We start from the raw sequence: 18,845 nt of genomic DNA, 5'->3' as shown, positions 1-18,845 counted from the left end.
ACCACACCAAGTGAGCAAGTTGCTGAAGTGCCTCTCTCTGGCCATCATTAAACTCCGGTTCTCATGCCAATGACAAACATGGAAGTCACTTCCCACCCTAGAACAGCAACAGGCTAGTGGTGTCAAGCCCATGCCTGACACTACTACCTGTATCTCAGATGTCGCCTCACTATTCCCAACTGCCAGATGCGTAGAACAGTCGAGACAATCGACCGGTATGCCTTGCCTGCTGTTTAACAGGACATGTGACACGCCACTGTTGCCAGACTTAAAGCATATATATTGCAGTGGTTCGAATGTAAATGGTCTCAGAGATTCTTAGGTGCTTGTGCCAAGTTTCCTCCTTACTGAAGTTGCAGTGAGCTGCTACTGTAGTGCAAATGCTTTGTCGGCATGTTTACACACCATATTTCGCCACCTTTCACATCACAACTTGCATGAAGGGTGAAAGTGCAAATTCTTTATGGTAGGATTGATAGGCGGGCGAGTTGGAACTTATCCATCTTTACGCAGCGCACGAAATTGACAAAGCACACAAGAGAAGAGGATGGGACAAGTGCTGATCAGCGCTTGTCCTGCAAAATTTCATTTTGAAGCACTTTGGAGCAGCAAAAATTTCCATCTTGGAGCACTTTGGAGCAGGTAATTCTACATCTGGGAGCACTCTGGAGCAGCTATTTCCCATCCTGGAATACACTGGAGAAGCAAGTTGCATTTACATTCAAGCACCTGAATAATTATTATGAGGCTCTTATGAAGAGCTAGAAATATTTCGATTCATTCCAAACCTCATGGGGAAAATCATCTCAGGAGCACTCCATATTTCACTCGATAATACAAAAATATGGGCGTCATGCAGTTGAGTGTTCTGGAATAATGTTTTCAGAGATTATTTTCGAAACTATCAAATAAATAGAATACTGGATCAATAAAATTAGCACTATAAATACATCTATGTGGTTATCAGCAGACGTGGTAGACAAATGCCGCGACGTACATTAGTGCCTCATGCTAAATAGTTACAATTGTCCCTAATGCATTCGCCTAAGACGAATACAAGGCAAACGCCAGGTTCTTTTTCTTCTCGATCGATTCAACTGCTGGGTGCAACATGACGTCACTTAACTAGCCTCAAAAAGCCATCTTTCCTCCGACACTTCCTTCCTTCCCTCTTTCTGAGGCCTCTCTGTGCTGCAGCAAGAGCGTTTTCACAATGCTTCCAGACTATCGTTTGCGCATACGCCGGGTTGCCTGGAAGATGGAGATCCGCTTCAAGTCAAGCTTTCGCAAAAGTGTCCGAAAGTGCGTTTAATGGGGGACTACATGATTTAACAAACTTCGCTCTCTTTTTATGGCGAAGCTGTATATAGCTAGGACATTCCGATTGTACGCCGAAAAACCCCTAGTGCCCCTAGGGAGCAGTGCAAAAAAGAAAAAAAAAAAACTCACAGGGTCCCTTATGCCTTCACCTAACATGACTCGAAGGTGAAAACCATCTTCTTTTTCTTCTCATTCGATGCACTGATCCTCCCCTGCCCCCCACTCAGATTTCTGCACCTAACGTGGTTTTGCACCGCCACCAGGAACGGCGGCATTGCAAGCTTTCTGCACCTCGCCTGGTTTTGCACTGCCTACATGATCGGCGCACTGATCATCGAGGCAGTGCAAAGTCATGATGTCATGTGATGACATCATCATGTGACTTCACGGTGTATAACATCACAAGTTTTAGCGATCGGTGATGTCATCATGTCATCACGTGATGGTTTTTTTCGCATCACTCCTGTTGACGGCGCCGATGCCGCCGGTCAATTTTCGTGTTTGATGAGGCATCTAAGGCTTTCACACTATTATTGCGTATTGAACGCTAACGGCCTGGCCTTCAACAACCTGGCCTTGCATATCAAATTGGCCTCCACCATGTCCCCACTGTGCCACGCACTAAACATCTTCGCTGGTCATCCACCTCACAAAGTGGAATGGCTCCTCTTTCTTTTTTTTTTATTACAACAGCAATTATGTGGACACCCTTGACGAGTTTTTGACGTTGCCGTCATGTTCCGTATCAATTCCAAATTGATATCACCACGCGCATCGTATGTTCTACCCGCGAGTAAAAGATTGCGAGCTATGGCGATGAACACGGCTGAAGTGGTGATAAAACGAGCTGGCCGTCTCCGTCGCATGGAGGGCGTATGCAATAACATCACCTCGTGTTCGAGGCCTGCCATCGATTGCTCATGAAACAGAGAGGAAACGCCCCACCTGTCTTCCGTAAGGAGCATAAAAGGATGCCAGAGGAGGAGAGGGGGGGGGGATGCGTCGCTCGATGACACGCACACTATCTCGAAGCATCAGGAGATGGCTATGGCTCGTAAACTTGCTGTGTTGTCAACGCTTACTTCGCGTTTAAAGAACTGACAGCGCGAAAATCGCTTCGGCCCCTGGAGCGGCCATATTCAATTAAACCAGCGTTTTTTTCAGTTACACGGGATCGGATCCAAAAGAGTCAGCTGCTAGCCTTACTTCGTATAACAATACAATTTGTTGGTATCGCATTACGCTATTGACCCTGGAAAGCGAGGGGAGGACGTGTAACATGGCATAGCCGCTTCACACTGGGCATTCCGACGTCAGGGCCGCCAGCGACGGGCTTACTACACTCATCTCTCACTACAGACAGCTGAGTGTATTAAAACCGAATTACGGCTGCTCCGACCACAAGGCATGTTTTACAGCGAAAGCTGTTATGAGATCACAACAAGGGCCATTTTTGGCGCCGTAGTTGTCCGCCGCCGCCGGTGTCCGTAACCACTATTGCTCGAAATAAGGAAAAAAAAGAAACGAAATAAGAAAAAATTTCCAGGATGAAACGAGGTTCGAACCCGGGCCCTCTGCGTGGGAGCCCAGTGCTCTACCTCGGAGCCATGCCGGTGCTTGAAACTGCGTTGCAAAAAGACCGTATGCAGGCTTCATGTCGCAAAGGAACCACATTAACACATGTAATGTAGCGTGGTAGAAGAGTAAAATAACAACCAAGCGTCACACAGCGCGAATTTTGTAAACAGGCGTCACACAACGCGAATTGCGCAACGAGTTGGTTGTTGAATGCTTCCAACCCATTACAAAGGGCTCTCCCATAATTCTTCATCGTCATCGGCCGCAGCATCAACAAAGTGCACAGAATGCCTTAAAGGTGTTTAGCGGGTACCACGATTCTCTGCCGAATGAAGAAAAATGAAATAGTGGCTGCTTCCCTACTTCAAAAAATTATGATCATTTACATCGTTTATTCTATAGGTTGCCAAGGAAGCCCATAAGGCTCCCCTGATGCATTTCCTCAGGGTCTCAATAAAGTTCTTTCCCTGTCTCTCTCTTTCTCACGTTGACCTATGTTATATAGCATGGTGGGAGAGTAAAATAACGACCGGGCGTCACACGATGTGAATTGTGGGTCGTTTAAAGCTTCCAACCCATTACAAATGGCTCAGCCATTTCTCTTTTCTTCGTTATATCATGTTATACCAGTGTTCTACAGTTTCCGCTTATATGTATCAATAACTATTGTGTACCTTTGCATTCTGATCTGTTCCATGTTATTATTCTTTGTCCTGTTCACTGCCTGCTTGCTGTCCTATCAAGGAGGGGCTGTCACCTCGTCAAGCTACTCACTGTAGTAGCTTTTTGTGACAGCTCCTATCTTTCCTTTTTTCGAAAGATGAATAAACTTGATTTGATTTGATTTGATTCTTCATCGTCATCAACCGTCGCATCAACAAACTACACATAATGCCTTACATGTGGTAGCTTGTTTCTCCGCAGAATGACGAATAATGTTGTGGTGGGTGCTTCCCAACTTCACAAAAATTATGAACTGTAGCGTAGTGGGTACGTTGCTAGTTTACTTGTATTAGTAGCCACAAGAGAGTTTATAATGGGCTCTAGAAATGCCGCTCTTCTAGCGTTCACTGTGACTGTGCTGCCCTTTCCGCGCAGGCCTGGCGTTTTTTATTATTGAAATTAAATTGAAAAAAAAAAATCAAGCAAAAAATTCCAATTGGGACATACCCTATCACTCACGAGCTCGAAAGGGCACGGCCTTTTAGGGGGTATTTACCACAAGAGCGATTACGAACCTGTATGTGCTCGTGGAAGGAATTACGAGAAAGCTATTCTGGATGAAGATCCATAGATAAAGTACACTTTTCATTCCACGATGTCCAGAAACAGAAGTGACAGACATTTTAGTGTCACACGTATAGTCATTAGTGAAGACTGCTTTAATTACGTGCCGTGTGACGCTTGAAATGAGCTATCAGCAGCAATTTCTGGAACAGACAACGTCTCCACCAATAATCGCCACCACACTTTCTCGCTACCGATTGGCACTAGACGTCACTAAGCCTCTGCAGAGAGCGCGTTTTGCCGTCGAGCAGACATGCACAATAGAAGTCGCTTCGGCAACAAGCATACGTCAAGACTTACTCGGGACGCACGAGCCAGCTATTCAGCGGAATAATTCTTGGTCTGTGGTTGTGGCTTGGCGGCCCCAAGGTCAAGCTGCACCTGCTTTGACACGCCAGGCGGTGCGACTGCCGGTGATAGACGACCCCGAACCGAGACTCTGGCACAGTTCGGTGCAATTTTCAAGTCGCTATACAGGAGGCGCAGTAAATCCTATTTTGCGTTTTGCACTTTGGCGCAGTTGGCGCAGGAGTGGAATCACTGCGCATGCGGTGATGGCTTCTGACGTATTGAACATAAAATGCTTTCGTGGAACATTGACAGCCCCGTGTTCTGCCTTGATTGCTTTGCTACATTCTTGTTGTGGCTTCTGCCGGGCCCTAATTAGTGCACCCTAATACTGTAAATGAGTTCAAGAAAGGAGTGGGTCACCATGTGGGCAATGATCACAAGCAGACCAGCTTGGCGCATGAGAGTGGATTTGCCGCCCATGTTGGGTCCAGTGAGAAGGGTCAGCACGGGATCCTGCACAGGATCAGAAATAATGCATGAACTAATTTACACAGATACGTTTGTAAGATTAAAAGCAAGAAAGGAGTACCTGCCTGGCAACCTTTAAAATTTGTGAGAATTCTACAAGCATCTAGGTGGTGTAAAAGCTTACTCTGAGCACAACCTTTTCTGCGAGATACATGTACACTTGTGACCCATATGAGTTAAGGAATATACAGTAAAATCTCATTACAAAAGACACTGTTACAAGAAACACTTGGTTATAAGCGACATTTGAAAATGGTTTGGTTAGTTTTCCTATATTCACCATGTCAACAACACTGCATAGAAGAGACATGGTTACAAGAGACACTTGGTTACTAAGGACAACTTTTCGGTTCCCTAGAAAAAACTGTTCAATATTTAAAAGAGACACAACCCAGGCATGCTCATGCAATGCGGCCGACGTCGTAGCACAAACCAGTATGCACTGCAATTTTCATTCCCTTGGCTCAATTCTGTTCCTATCCGCAGCTGGATGTCATTCCTTGAATGGTGATGACTACAAATTGTACTGAATTTTTGCCACTATGCATAATGACAAGGATATTGCAGGGCAGAAAGTGTTAGCAGGTGAGTCTGACAAACATCTAAGAACGTTTCAAGGTATCAAGAACAACAGAAAGGCTTGCAATGTGAAGTGCTTTACCTCTAGAAGTTGGGAAGGAAGCTAAAACAATCTGCAGTCACTGAAAAACAAACTACCATGAATGACTTCTTTAAGCCATGCTGAGAAATTTCTTGCAGACGTGTTCAAATGCACTTTGATGCTAGTCCGACTCCTCAATGTTTATAGAATTTTTGGTTACAAGAGACATGTTTTCTGGATCCCTTGAGTGTCTCTTGCAACAAGTTTTGCTATACCATATGTCAGGGTGCAAACTCTGCACAATGTTTTTGGGAGATATGAGAACGAAGACTTCACTGAAGTTGGAATAAGCAGCTAAAGCACTACATACACACATGGATGTCGGCAGAATTTTGTCTTGAGGGGGTGCAAACCCGTGTTGCATCGCGGCTGGGGGAGGGGGATAGCACTGGTGTAGCTTGGGTGGGGGTGAGTACTGGTGTGGCTTGAGCGGGGCAAGTGCCCTTTTTGCATCCCCCTACCGACACCCATGCATACACAGAAATAGAAGGGACAAGACTATGTACAATGTGTTTTGGCCAGTTAGCACCTTCAGTCATGTATTAACTAGGCATGTGTGAATAGTAAATTTTAGGTTCGAAGCAAATTCGAAGTCCATAGTGATTTGGTCGATAATTTTGCATCGAATTCGAATAGTATATATATCACATATTAAGAAAAATAAGAATATTTGTCATGACCCAACTAACCTGCACAATATCAAAACAGAAACAAGGCATGTGCAAATGTCATTCTTTTTGGTTGAAAGGGAAGTGCAAGCAACTTTGAATAGTAGCAGGATTTTACTTTCGGTAGAATGCAAGTGATAACCTGTAAAATACGTTATGTTTGAAAATCTACTATACTTAGAGCATATAAGCTGGTATAACAAGCTTTTAAACTTAAAAAATGATGAATCGATGTGAGGGTAACATGTTCATTTAACCTTGAAGTGTGGCTTCGCGACAGTGCAGATTTCGCCTGGATGGGTGTATTCACGGTATAAGCTTCCCAAGCATCGCTTAGTGGCGCTGCTGCTCTTGACAGGCAGCGCCATCTCTGGCAGAAAAATAGAAACTGGGAGCATGTAACGAGCGTTCTCCGTTCTCAACGCCGCGCCGCCGCTTGCTTCCGCGCACGTGCAGAGCTCTCGCGGTAAATTCACGTCGCCTCACAATCTACCGCCTGCAACGCGGCTTCAAAAAGACCTATAGCAACCGCGCCGAGCAAGCGTGCTCGGCGCTTGGAATCCACGTCCTGCACCGTTCCTATCTTGTGCGACATGTCTACCGGCAACCCTCGACCAGTTGTTCCGAGTGATTTCCGTCGGGCTGTTTTTGACTCCTTGCATACCCTTTCCCATCCTGGCATCCGCGCTACTCAACACCTTATCACCCAGCGTTTTGTCTGGCCGGGAATTAACAAAGACGTTCGTGCTTGGACCCGTAGTTGTTTGCAGTGCCAGCAGTCCAAGGTTTATCGTCATACGTGCTCTTCGTACGGCACCTTCACACCGCCTTCAGAACGTTTCGATAAAGTTCATCTGGACATCCTCGGACCATGGCCTCCATCAGATGGAAACATCTGCCTGCTGACATGCATAGACCGTTTTACTCGGCGGCCAGAGGCGTTTCCCATTCCCGACATAAGAAGCGAAACAATCGCTAAAGCTTTTGTATCGGGTTGGGTGTCACGCTTTGGCGTTCCCTCTACAATCACCACCGATCGCGGTCGACAGTTCGAGTCTGCTCTTTTCAAGAAGCTGATGGTTTTGCTGGGAAGTTCGCGGATTCACACAACAGCATACCACCCCATCGCTAACGGCATGGTCGAGCGTTTTCACCGGACCCTGAAAGCATCCTTGAAGGCGCAACCCGACACGGTCAAATAGACAGTTTCACTGCCACCTGTTTTGCTTAGTCTTAGGACGACGTTAAAGCAAGACATCAAGTGTACACCTGCCGAACTGACCTATGGTTCACAGCTCCGCCTTCCTGGAGAATTTTTCGATGAATCAACCACTTCGCCTTGCCCTGATCCAACCGAGTATGTGGTGCAGCTGCGCTCAGCTATGCGCAGTCTTTCTGCCCCACAACCTCGCGTAAAACACCGTGTTCCTACATACATCTCTCCTGACTTGGAAACGGCGACACACGTGTTTGTGCGCCGCGACGCAGTCCGAAAGCCTTTGCAGCGCCCTTACGATGGACCTTACCGCGTCATCAAGCGCCATGAGAAGCTCTACACGCTTGATTTGAACGGTCGTCATGATACCTTGTCTATCAACCGCCTTAAAGCAGCCATCGTCGAGGACCCACTGCCCCGTGGTATTCCAGATTGCGCCACACCTTCCGCCTCCGTTTCCACCACTTCATCGCACTCTTCACCCCCTCCCACCGCTGCAACCAGGGAGCGTCGCTCTGTATCGTTCAGGCTCCCTCCTTTCACCGGGCTCCTTCACTAGCGGGGGGCCGCTATAGGCCTCCCAAGCTCGGCCAGGGGGCGCTGCGTCGCACGCGTTTCGCCGCCTTTCTTGCGAAAACCGGTCGCTCCTGTCCCCACACCAGCCTTTTGACTGCGCTGTCTCCGCACGTTCAGGCACCCAGCACGCGCTGTTCTCTGCTCGCCGTGCACGTGCAGCTTCACGTGTCGCTTGCTCTGAAGGTTTAGAAAGATCCCAGAGATGGAAAAAAACGTTTTAACGGTGGGAATCTTACCAGAGGAGGACGGTTGATCGACCACCTTTTCGGGACCGAGCAGGTCGTCAAGGGCGATGCTGTTTGTGCGAGCGCTACGTGCGTGCAGATGCTGAACGGGCACATTTCTTTGACATGAGTAGGGAGGTGACTGCGCGAGTTCTGTAATTATGTTACCGGTAAAACGCACATTCGTTGCGGCAGTCGTGTATACTCGGAGCTGTCAGCAACCATCGAGCACGCTTTCGCGTGCGTTTTCTATTGATAACTTTTCAATTGCTTGGATGCCAAGTTTGTCGTGCGGCTTTAAATTTATTATGAGCTCAGTGTGAAGAGCATAAATTTACATCTGCCCTGTTGAGTCACTGGCTGCATCGCAATGCGCAGTGTTCAGTTTCGTGGGAGTTACACTTTTGCCGAGGTATAGTGTTCTAGAATATTGGGCTAAAGTTCTAGCTGCTTCTAGCGGCTTTCTAGAACACTTTAGCCGAGGTTCGCATCGAATGATAACAACGTCGGATCGCAAGTTTAATGTCGCCTTGGATTTTTTAGAGCTCCCTTTGACAGCATAATGATATACGCAAACAAAAAATAAATAAATATTTCATGCCCACTTCGACGATGCATGTTTCTTGCAGAGGTTTGTTTCATTTCGAATAATATCGACGCCTGATCACGCACCGTGTTCGCTTATTCGAATGTCGCTTTGGTTGTTTCGACAGCTCGCTTGGTCAGCATCATACTATACAGGGGCGTAGCCAAGGGGGGGGGGGGTTCAAACCCTCCCCGAAAATTTTCAATTTTGCTTGCGTATATGTACACGCACACATACAAACGCACGCACAAACATACATAAAGTGTGGTTGGACCTCCTCCCCCCCCCCCCCCCCCCCCCCCCCCCCCCCCCGGAAAAATTTCTGGCTACGTCCCTGATACTATACAATACCCACTGGGATCGCGCATGTTTATGATCATGCCGAGATTTGTGCCCAATAATAAGCGCATCTGAATTCGCGAAGCCATCGAAAATTTAATTGCCACCTTGGTTCTTTTTTCAGCTCGTTTCCAAAGCGGCATGCAAGGCTTTTTATTACGTGCCGAACGCATGACATTAATACGAGGCACGCCGTGGTGGATTAATTCGGATTAATTTCGGCCACCTGGGTTTCTTTAAAGGGGTGGTGCCATCAAATTTGGAGGCTATCACAAGCCTGTTGTGGGTTTCGTCTGTATGCAGGGACATTCCACACGAAGGGTCGGACACTGCAAACGTTTAGAACATATTTTAATTCACTTCCAAAGTGTACCTAAATGCCCATTCTCCCGATCGAAACCCATCGCTAGCGCGCCAACACTGACGTAGATCTGTAGGATGGTCAACGAAAGTTGTAGTGACGTCACACCAAGTCTGCTGCAGTAATGTGAGTGACCTCCGGACCTCCGCCACTTCCGCAACGTACGTACCGGCTGTAGTGAACTAGAATATATTCTGATTCACTATAGTACCGGCAAAGCATCGGTTGCTACATCACTCGCCGAGTTTCGATCGCTTCCTGGCTAAGTGCGTCACAGCCTTGTGTGGTCACGTGAGCACGCCTCCTACACTTCTACGTCACTGCCCAACCTCGGTGCCCAGAAACCGAAACCGAAAGTTGTCCACATCAAAAGGCGATATTACATTATTTAGCGAGAATACATGAATCTTGGTGCGTGCATCATGCTTCCTAGAGCTATAGGAAACGCTTACAGCAAAGAATGCGCAAGCCACAAATTTAGTGGCACCACCCCTTTAACGTGTACGTAAATCTAAGTACGCCGGTGTTAGTGCATTTCGCTCCCATCGAAATGCAGCTGCTGTATGCGTGAATCGAACCCATGACCACGATTTTAGCAGCGCAACACTACAGCCTTCTAAGCAATCACGGCGTGTTGCATGCAAGGCCAATATAAACGCTCAGTGCAAACATACAGCTTAATTCTGTTTACAGGGAGCCGCGACGGGAAATGTACCGCAATCAGCTGAATTAAACACTTAGTACTCACGGTACGTTATTTAAACTGTGGTGTAATAAGCCCAAATGCTCCGCTGCTGTAACATTACAAATGGTTGACTCGGAAAGCCAGCGCGCAATCTCGAAACGTACAGCGGCTGTCTATTTGTTGTAACTTCGGTTCACAAACGCACTTCCCTTTCAAATGAGCACGATCATCGCGTTTCTCCCCGTTAATAGTTCGTAATACTGTGTACGACAAAAACTGCTTCAAGGTGACAAGACCGCGAAAGCATCGCGGCGAACTGCCATAATCCACTCTTGACGCCTCTGCTCCTCGGACTGCTTGCATTGGAAACGGTAGAACATGACAGGAAGTTTTCGGCTCTTCGACATTTTTAAACTTTTGTGACAGTTCACAATGCAGCAGGACTGCGTGCCTGCTTTCGAGTACGATGAAGGAACGGCACCCATAGCGTGAAAAATGCGAGATAAAAGCCCCGGGGAGCACGTTCTCCGCGCGCGCGATGGGAAAACCAAGCAAGAGCGACCCGTCCCAGCTACCGGAGTTTTCCCCTCTCTCCGCTGGGGCGGCGGACGGCGCTGCGCAAACTTGAGCGTTGGAGGCCTATAGCAACCGCGCCGAGCGAGCGTGCTCGGCGCTCGGAATCCACGCTCGCATCGTGTTGTTACTGTGCGGGCACGGAGTGTGGCCTGGGAACTCGAGTTACGGCGGCCGGGTCGGCCGGGTGTTGTAAACACAGCCGCCGGGCCGAAGCTGCGCTAGTCGCCCCGTCGCTGCTGCCTCGTTCACCTCGCAGCGCTTTTGCTTAAATATACGAGTTCTTATTGTAGATGTGCCTTTGTCTTTCTTTACTTGTGAACACGCAATATCATCACGCAACCAACGCCCTGGACGTCTACAGACCTCCGAGCTGGACAGGCACTTTCGAAAAGCGAACTTGATAAAAGGAGAAAGACTCATCAATCACGTTTAAGGTGAAGAGCAGACGATCGACGACAACGACGCCCGACTCAACGCGAAATGCATTTTCAAAGTCGCGATAACACCCTGTAGGACGTATACCTCGATGTACGACTCATTCTGTCATGTTGATGATACGTAATGGTCCATATGAACTGCGAAATGAAGCCGTGCATGCTATCGATGTTGTGCGTTGTGGAGTATGAAGCATATGATTATTGTTTTGATATGGCATGCTTACAGTAGCAGCCGTGTACTTTTGTGAACAAACGTTTGCGGCGTGCGAAAAAAAGAAATTATATGGCCATGGTACTAGAAAAGCCTGAGAAGGTTAGAGTCAAGTCATCCGTGCCGCTGGAGCATCACCCGCCGGTTGAGACACGAGACAGCTAGCTGAGCTTTAACCACTGCAAGGAAAGTTGAACTGCTCGCCTCATTTTTTCAACTCTCGCGTCAGCTTGCACTCTCTTTTTATGAGAATATCGACTTTACAAGCGTATAAAACCTGCTGCACGAACACGTCCGTTCTGGCGTGATAAAGCAGTCTTCCCAAAGTGTAAATTGCAGGCGCCGAACTTTTGACAATGTGCCGAGTTCAGTTGAATTCAACCAACCGCGCAACGCTAACCGCGGTATAACACTAGTGTGAACGTTCGACAACGACGGGTAGGTCTCACGAACACGGGGAATCAAAACACAGTTGTTTCAGCTACAACCGTAACTGGACTTTCACAATTCGAGAAGACAGCGAGTAATCATTACTGTAGTCGTTGCGTGCATGCGCCGCATTACACACTGATACAGGTAGTTGAAACGAACGAAAGCGGTGAACTGAGACAGCCAAAACAGAAGGCGAGACAGTGCTATCAACGAGGACATACTTGATTCTTCTTACTGCGGTGATTCACGCTTGTTGCCTTTATTTCTCGTGCGACATGCCCGGGAACCGATACAGTTTCACACGTGAATCGCGTGCCTTGGTGTTGCCTGCACTGTTGTGGCAGCCCATGACACAGCAATACTTCAGACCTCACTTCCGCGGGGTCGCTTCTGCTGCGGAAATGCAAGCTTTGCACAGCAAGCCTCTCGATTCAGCTACCAAGCTGCCGGCACGGCGCCCCAGTTCCCCGCACCAACCGAGGAACGCGCGCGATAGCGTGTTCCCGCTGCTGACAAACAGGCTGAGTCGGCCGCGCATGCCCCCAGTTGCACCAGAGCTTCTCTCCAGAGCCGCAGCGCGGTGCTGTCGTCGCGCAGCAAACTTGAGCTTGGGTTCCCTATAGCACCCCTCCAGTACAGTGATGAAAATGTTGATGAAAGGCCATATTACATGTTGATGAAAGGTCGAATGGTGAACTAGCATCGACGCTGGTCACGGTCGGTACATTAGCCAAGCGGCCGAATTTCGGTGCTATACGACGCATCTTCACAGCTACGAACGTATGGCAGTGTTGCACAGATACCTTGGACACAGATGCCAGGTTTTCTTTGGCAATGAGAAACTGACAGACATCTTCGACTACGCCTATAAGATGCCCCACCTTACCTTCTTCAGACATACTGGGGCTCATGAGTATACACAGCTTAAGAATCTCTTCTATGTACATGGTACATGTTTCGCCGCGGAGCTGGGCCCTTTGGGACAAAGTCTGTTCAGCTCGCTTCTTCTTCGTGATTGAATCCCCAAAGCACTTTTTCAATTCCGCTTCAAATATGTCCCATGTCGTGAGCGTGTCTTCGTGGTTGTCGTACCATAGGAGTGCAGTATTCTTGAGCAGGAGCACAACATGTGACAGCTGAGCTGCTGAGTCCAGGCTGTTTAGTTCGCTCACCCTCTTGTACTGTTTCAACCACTCGTCGACGTCCTCACTGCCAGTCCCAGCAAAGCAGGGTGGTTCCTTGTAGAGTTGCGATGGGGCCACTGACTTCGCTGTTTGAGTTCCCGGCAGCATGTCTCCTGTGAAGGCGGGCAAAAGTCCGGACGACTCCGACGGGGGTCAAAATGTAGCAATTCCGTTGTTCGGTGCTCACCTACCCAACACCTCCACCATTCTGTTACGAGGTTTGTAAGAGAGCTTTATTTGTAAAGAGCTGGACGGCGAGTGTGAGCCAGTACTGCACGTCGTTCTTCTCTTCCTTCCTACTTCGTTGTTGTCGCTGCTACTCCTTCGCTATAGATCAGACCCACTAACAATATGATGCCTACGTCAGACCTACACTGGAATATGCCTGCCTTGTCTGGGTTACATTTCACAAGGTACACATTACTGATGCACTTGAGCGTACTCAGTCTGTTGCAGCTAGATTTGTTCTGGGAAAATATGACCCCGCAGAAAGCTCTCAAGACATATAGAAAGACCTTAAGTGGCAATCTTTTTAAAAGACCGAAGACGTAATTTTAGACTGAAGGCTTTCCATTCAATCTATAACAAGAGAACAGGAATCAATGCTTCAGATTATGTACAAATAGCACACTATCAATTCCTCCCGTTTGGATCACAAATTTAAAGTTCGACCACACACCCCCAGGACTGAACTTTTTAAACATTCCTTTTTTTCCCAAAAATGATTTGTGAATGGTATAAGTTACCACCCAATTTAGCTGGCCACAAGTCTGTGGATTCATTCTATGAAGGTTTGTGCCCCCCGCAATAATGCCCAGAATAGAATGGCGCTGTGGGTAATGTTCCAAGTAAAAAAATAATAATGCAAATGACGTCGATTCATTCACGTGACGACCGACGTGTAATTCGCTTACCACATTCATGAAAAAATGGTACAAAGCAAAGAGCCAATGCGCTGTCTTTCGCAGTGGCCGCATCACAAAACAATACAATACATGTGGTGTCATAATGGCAATAACAGCCATCACTGCAATGCGGGGTGCAATCATTACAGGAAAAGAAAGACCGATTTTCATGACAGAATTCAGGGGTGCGATCATTATGCCAGTAAATATGGTATTAATGAGGTTTTACTGTAACACTAGCACGAAACCAAACACAAAAACAGCCTGAAGAACAAAAGAAATACCTTGGCTCCTCCCAGGGACAGATCATTCGGGATGAGGCTGGCTGCACCGAGGTGCTCAAGTAGGCAAGGATGGCGTCCGGCTTTAACCATCAGGCATGGCTGCATGCATCACAAGAAACCACCCCATTCTGCCGCCATGTTATGCAATCATGAAGTACTATCTAGCAGCAGTACAAGTTCGCTGTGGAAACAAGTTTTGAGTAGTTTACTTGCACAAAGTGGTAGGTGCCATCAATGGCAAAAAAGGCACCCAGAAACAAAAGCATGGTAATGTCACTTATACTTTTCTGCATGACAACTTGTTATTCGATATTCGATTCGATATTCGGCTTTTTTTTCTTAATTCGATTCGGTATTCGATTCGAGAATTACTATTCGGTATTCGCACACCCCTAATGCTAACAAGCCAAGTGCATCCAAATATGTTACTTGAAAACACTGAATGCAGTAGACTTACAATGGGGCAAAATGACAAAAAAAAAAGCACTTATTTGGCTCAGCTTGATAAAAGCTATGCCTTCAAATAAGTATTAATACTGTCAAGACGTTTATTAGCGGGCACTCGGCGACGGCGACAGTCAAAAGAGGGGCCGACTCTCTGCACGAGGAGCGTGCTCTCAGAGAAGAGGCGACCCACTAGAAGGCGCTCGAGAGGACGACCCATTACCGACTACGAACGCTTCGCTACAATTACCCCGGGTACGAAAAGGGAGCCGCCTGGCGACCTAGCAGCTTGTCACTATGAGCGGGTCATGGTAGGGCTTCAGGCGCTCCACGTTGACAATGTCGCGCCCTCGACGGTGCATGTCCGAAGATGGTTCGATGGGTTCGATCAGGTAGTTGACCGGGGATGTGCGTTCCACGACACGGTAGGGGCCTTCGTATTTGGGCAGTAGTTTGGAAGAGAGGCCAGTTGCAGTGGTCGGGACCGAGAGCCACACGAGCGCTCCAGGGAGGAACGTGGACTCAGAAGTGGTGGTGTCACCGCGAATGCTCTTCTGCCGCTCTTGTTCGTGCGTTGTAAAGGTCTTTGCAAGCTCGCGACATTCTTCAGCAAGCCTGGCTTTGTCCGAAATAGGCGCACATTCAGATTGATCTGGCTTGTAGGGAAGGATGGTGTCGATTGTGTGCAACGGGTGCCTGCCGTACAATAAGAAAAATGGTGAGAAACCAGTAGTGCTCTGAGAGGCGGTATTGTAGGCGTACGTGACGAAGGGCAGAATGGCATCCCAATTTGTGTGGTCGGCGGCGACGTACATCGAGAGCATGTCGCCGAGCGTGCGGTTAAAGCGTTCGGTGAGGCCATTCGTCTGCGGGTGGTAAGCAGTAGTTTTGCGGTGAACAACGTTGCACTCTTTGAGAATGGCTTCCACGACTTCCGACAAGAAGACACGACCACGATCACTGAGCAGCTCCTGGGGCGGACCGTGACGCAGCATGAATCGGTGGAGCAGGAAGGAGGCCACATCGCGCGCTGTAGCCGCAGGGAGGGCGGCAGTTTCAGCGTATCGCGTGAGGTGGTCTACAGCGACGATGACCCAGCGGTTACCAGCGGATGTCAGAGGAAGTGGCCCATACAGATCAATGCCAACGCGCCCAAACGGTCGGTCAGGGCAAGGTAGAGGGTGCAGACCTGCCGGCGACAGGTGCGTTGAAGTTTTGCGGCGCTGACAGTCGATGCAGGAGCGAACGAACTTTTATTTATTTATTTATTTATTTAATATACCTCAAAGGCCCCCCAACAGAGGGCTTTACATGAGGGTGTGGGCAAACAATGTAGGGTTAATAAAACAATGATTCTATGGCATTTCGAAAGTTATCCGTGTTGGAATGATGGATGACACTTGGGGGAAGATCGTTCCAGTCCCTGGCTGCTTGGGCGAAAAAGGAGTGATGGTGGGCTGTGGTGCAAGCAGGGGGTGGGTAGACGGCCTTGAGGTGACTTGTGCGGGCTGAAGTGCGATGGGCTGATTGAATGGGAGAGTTATAATGAAACGCATGATACATTTTGTGATACAATGATAGCCTAGAAATCTTACGGCGTAGTTCAAGGTTAGGTAGACCTGCTTTTCTTTTAAGGTTAGTAACACTGGTATGATATGAGTAATCTGAGTAGATGAACCTAACTGCGCGGTTTTGAATTACTTCGATGGACTTACATAGGTTAATTTGAGGTGGGTCCCAAATGGCGGATGCGTACTCTAGTTTTGGGCGAATGAGTGTTTTGTAGGCTAGTAATTTGACTGATGGAGGCGCAAGATGTAAGTTACGACGAAAGTAACCGAGAGCTCTGTTAGCATTGTTAACTATTTTACTTACGTGAGAAGACCAGTTTAGATTCTGTGAGATGTTAACACCAAGATATTTAATGGAACTTAGGGAAGAAACTATGAAGCCATTGATATTATAGTTAGCGGCAGGTAAGTTATGGCGTCTGTGAAATGAAACGAGTGCAGTTTTATTAGTATTTAGGACCATGAGCCATTTGCGGCACCACTCGTCGAGTTTTAGTAGGTCATGCTGGAGAGTAATTGTATCTGAAACGTTAGTAATAGGTCGGTAGATTACACAGTCGTCAGCAAAGAGGCGGATGTTAGACGAAATATTATCGGGTAAGTCATTGATGTAAATTAAAAAGAGGAGGGGGCCTAGAACTGTACCTTGAGGCACACCGGAGATTACGTTAGAAAGGGATGAGGGCGTGTCGTTAGCTTCTACAAATTGCTGACGGTTAGTGAGGAAGTCTTGAATCCAATTGTAGACAAGTTGGTCAAGGTTTAATTGAGAGAGCTTTAGTAGTAGGCGGTTGTGGGGAACTTTGTCAAAGGCTTTCTCAAAGTCAATAAAAAGGGCGTCAACTGGTATGTTAAGGTCTACGCTAGCACTTAGGTCATGGATGAATAGTGCAAGCTGAGTATCGCATGAAAGTCCCTTTTGGAATCCATGTTGGTTAGGATGAAAAAATTTAACTGAGGTAAGGAACTTAGCAATTTGCGAATGAATTATATGTTCCATTATTTTTGAACAGATGCTGGTTAGGGATATGGGCCTGTAACTAGATGAACCTGGCTTTGGAACCGGAACGATCTTACCCACTTTCCAGTCGTGAGGAACGATGCCGGATGAGAGTGATTGCTGAAAAATATGAGAAAGAATAACACTGGTAATTTCTTTGGTGTTTTTCAACACCTTAGCATTAATACCATCGATGCCGCAGGATGATGTAAGTTTTAACGATTAGATGATTTTCTGGATGCCCTGAGGTGAAAAAATGACGTCTGGCATGGTGGGGTAGTTGTGGGGGGAGACATCAGGGAGGTTTCCAATGGGCTCTCTGGTAAAAACTGAAGAAAAGGTAAGGTTTAGTGCTTCTGCTACTGCGTTATTCGGGATAGGTTGTCCGGTATGATCCATTAGTGATATGCATCTGTTTTCGTTCTGTGGATTAATCACTCTCCAGAATTGTTTTGGGTTAGTGCGGAGTAAGTTGGGCAAGGTGGTATTATTAAACAGCCGCTTCGCTTTATCGACGGCAGAGCAGAATAGTTTCGTGGTGGCCTGGTATTTTTGCCACGCCACAGGATTGTTAGTGTTTCTTGCGGAGCGAAATTGCCGTTTCTTTTTGTTTTTCAGCCTCTTGAGTTCAGGGCTAAACCAGCGGGAGGTGCTACGTTCACTAATTGTAATTGTTGGAATGTAAATACTGATTAGCTCATTCATTTTAGATTTAAACATTAACCAATTTTCTGTGATAGATCGCTTGTTAAAATCTTTAACTAGAAACTGCCAAAATTTCGTTACTTCTTTATTGAAGTTATTGTAATCGCCCTTATCGTATAGGGTAAGTTTTTTGCGTGTTTTTTCTGCGCGGTTCAGCCTACATTGGAAGGTGCCATGGATGACCTTATGGTCGCTGATTTCGTCGAGGTATGAAAGCGGGGTAATTCTATCGGGATGGGTTGTTAATACTAGATCAAGTATATTGGCGGTATGTTTAGATTGCCTCGTTGCTGCATTAACAATTTGAGTTAAAGCAAATGTTAAACACGTATCGACGAAGTTGCTTTCAGTGTTTTGTTTCGATGTGAGGAGGACGAGGTCAGACCAATCTATGTTCGGAAAATTGAAGTCACCGAATAAGACAACTGGGGCATTAGGAAACCGAGTTTTTAGTGATTGTAGCGCGTCATGAAACATATGTATAAATGTGCTGTCGGAATCAGGTGGACGATAGCATGCACCTAAGACTACGTGGGGTTGAACGGCTTTACAGCACACAAAGACCATTTCGAGTGAGGTAGGTATATCGATACGGCTGCAGCTAAGGTCACGGTGAGTAGCAATGATCACGCCACCACCACGCCGGCCATCTCGGTCGGTACGAAAGATACTGAAATCTGGGTAAGAAGGAAACATTTCAACGTTATTGATAGACGAGTTTAGCCACGTTTCTGTTAGCACTATAACGTTAGAATCCGAAGAGTCGATTAAACTGG

At 47.2% G+C, this 18,845-nt stretch overlaps 1 protein-coding gene across 1 annotated transcript in view; it reads right to left on the bottom strand.

Annotated features, from left to right (window-relative positions):
- LOC119384060 (DNA mismatch repair protein Msh6) overlaps window positions 1-18,845 on the bottom strand; it is a 260,639-nt gene that overhangs the window by 46,373 nt on the left and 195,421 nt on the right. Inside the window, exons 25-26 of the mRNA XM_037652348.2 lie at window positions 14,350-14,448; window positions 4,897-4,989 (exon numbers count right to left, since the gene is read on the bottom strand). Of these exons, the coding sequence (XP_037508276.1) occupies window positions 4,897-4,989; window positions 14,350-14,448 (192 nt within the window). The remainder of the gene's footprint in view (window positions 1-4,896; window positions 4,990-14,349; window positions 14,449-18,845) is intronic.

This window comes from Rhipicephalus sanguineus, chromosome 2 (assembly GCF_013339695.2).
Source record: "Rhipicephalus sanguineus isolate Rsan-2018 chromosome 2, BIME_Rsan_1.4, whole genome shotgun sequence".
Lineage (NCBI taxonomy): Eukaryota > Metazoa > Arthropoda > Arachnida > Ixodida > Ixodidae > Rhipicephalus > Rhipicephalus sanguineus.
This window is presented reverse-complemented; position numbering and strand designations above follow the sequence as displayed.